Source organism: Eptatretus burgeri, chromosome 1, assembly GCF_056783735.1.
Source record: "Eptatretus burgeri isolate ZD-2024b chromosome 1, Ebu_testis_v1, whole genome shotgun sequence".
Taxonomy (NCBI): Eukaryota; Metazoa; Chordata; class Myxini; order Myxiniformes; family Myxinidae; genus Eptatretus; species Eptatretus burgeri.
This window is the reverse complement of record NC_140961.1, coordinates 40,940,306-40,942,605: the sequence shown is the minus strand read 5'-3', so window position 1 is coordinate 40,942,605 and position 2,300 is coordinate 40,940,306. Positions and strand designations below refer to the sequence as shown.

The window sequence follows — 2,300 nt, the reverse complement described above, 5'->3', positions numbered from 1 at the left end:
AAACTGGCTCTGTTGGTCCAAAGGATCTGTGATTTCAGCACCAAGGTGAGTATTGCATTAGGCTGAACGCTTGTGAGATCAAGGACAGAGCCCGCCAATGGGATACTTGGGGAGATGACGGAGTTCAAGTTCGTGCACAAGTTTTTTTTCCATTGGTGTCGCCGCATGAGTTGGGAGCAGCAGACAATTTGGATGAAGCATGTGGCTGTCCCCCAACTTGCGCTCGCATGTTTTTATTCCTCTTTTCCAGGATACTACCGGAACTACAGGCAAGAAAGGGTGAAGTATGGCCTCATTGGGAGGGGCCGGCGGGGTCGAAAAACCATGTACGTAGGCTGGTACGAGTGTGGTATAACCATTCCTGGAAGCATGTAATTACAAGAGGTCAACAGACAAGGTTGCAGGTGCAACATTGTGGTGCAGGGGTGGACAGCTTCAGGGAAATGACACCATTATATCAACCGGAACAGCTGCAAAGTCGATCATCCGTCACTCCAGCCAACTTCTCCTTCGCTGTTTGTACGTTCATCTCAACATTGACTATTCAGCATGTTACTCTCTTTATGGTTATGAAATGGCCAAGTTATGGTGAAAAAGAAAGAAAGAAAAAACAAAGTTGGACAACCGGAGAAAGCCAAACATAATAACGATTTGAAAAAAGTTGATGCTGGGAAAACATCGATGAGAGCAGGTGAATTTCGCTGTAAAAATTGGTAACTTATTTTGTGTTTCGTGTGTCGTTTTCGAAACAAACATGACTTGTTTTAAAAATTTTGAATCCTAAAATGATTATTTTACAGTGCAGGCAAGAAACAGGCTTTTTGGCTTAAGTATTCACTTTCTTGCCATTTCCTTTCAAAATAAGTCTTTTGTGTGGATGTGATATTTCCCCTCCAACCCTCAGCGCCCGTCAATAACTGTCCTTCATGTTAGACCTCTTCTGCAGAAATTATGAGCCCCTCAGGATCATCCTTTCCTCTCTTTGCCAGCTGATTATTCTCAAATCTCAAGAGGCACGTGCGTTGTTGCCCAGAGAGCCTTTGAACTTCGGAATCCTAAAAGAAAAAAGATGACTGAACTGCTTGTCCCTCCTCTTCATTTGAATGTCTTTCCATTCTCCTCCTTCCCAGCTTTAATAACATTTTAACCCAACGGAAATCTCATCGTTTTTATATCACGATCGCTTCATGAAATTCCTCCCAATATATCCTCACAAGTGGTTCATCAATGTGACTGACCACCTTTCATTATTATGGACATGTGCATCATCTCAGAGCTACAAGCAGCTATATATTCATGTTGATATGCAAGAGAGTGTGGGGTAGGATGAGCGAGGAAAGGGAGGTTCGAGGAATGTAAGGGAATTGAAGGAAGAAAAATTATTGAAAGTCTTGGAGAAGATGGCACTAAAAAATAAAAACAGGAAAAGGTCCATGCAGGGAGCAACCGTTGAAAAAGATCACCATTTTAAGCGAGTAATATGAAGATGGCACTTTCAACATGCTGAGGGCATTCGGCCTTGTTTAATATCCATATGGGGATTTTGTCTAAACAACGGAGGATGACTCAGTTCTCATTGGGAATGCATTTCTTTGGCATGGAATTACAGAGATGGGTTTAGTGCGGGAAAACAAACATCAGGCAGTTTTACCCCTGGTTGGTTCGGAGTAGTTCAGCAAGTGAGACGTACGATGACCGTGCTGGTCTCTATCTGTCTGTGTTGTTGAATAGCGTACGGCGAACGGCATGCTTAGCACGTTTAAAGCTGTAAGTAATTCTTATGTTATTATCAATTATATTGAACCATCCCTGGAATGTGCAAGGTTGTAAAATAGCAACATTTCTTGTTTATAAGATGTGGGATTTTGACTGTTTATCATATAAGGTCCGATTTTCAAACAAATGTAATTTGGCAAGCCTAATAAAAGATTTGGTATGAACTGGAAAAAGTTTGGATTTGTTTTTTCTTCTTTTGGACTGTCCTTTGCCTTTGTTCTAAGTTTTACCATCAAAGTGGTGTAATCATCTTCTCTTTCCTTTATAAGGGGTGAGTTCCGATGGCACCAACCTTCTGCCCTGCCTTGACCACAAGGCTCCTCCACTTCCCTCTGTCCTCAGCAAACTCTCTCCACTCTCCAACCACCACCACCTTATTGATATCCCTCCTCACACAATCTTCCCATCTCACCGTGGTCTATATATTTTCCTCCTTCCTTGCTCCCTCAACCTATCTGCTCTCTTTGCCATTCTTTCTTCTCCCATCGCCACTACGTGACCAGCGCACTTCTTACCAATCTCCC

At 42.6% G+C, this 2,300-nt stretch overlaps 1 protein-coding gene across 1 annotated transcript in view; it reads left to right on the top strand.

The window, feature by feature from the left end:
• LOC147034323 (uncharacterized) overlaps positions 1 to 1,949 on the top strand; it is a 62,824-nt gene extending 60,875 nt beyond the window's left edge. Inside the window, exon 17 of the mRNA XM_085880813.1 lies at positions 251 to 1,949. Within this exon, the coding sequence (XP_085736939.1) occupies positions 251 to 375 (125 nt within the window). The 3' untranslated portion in view covers positions 376 to 1,949. The remainder of the gene's footprint in view (positions 1 to 250) is intronic.
• The last annotated feature ends 351 nt before the right edge of the window (positions 1,950 to 2,300 follow it).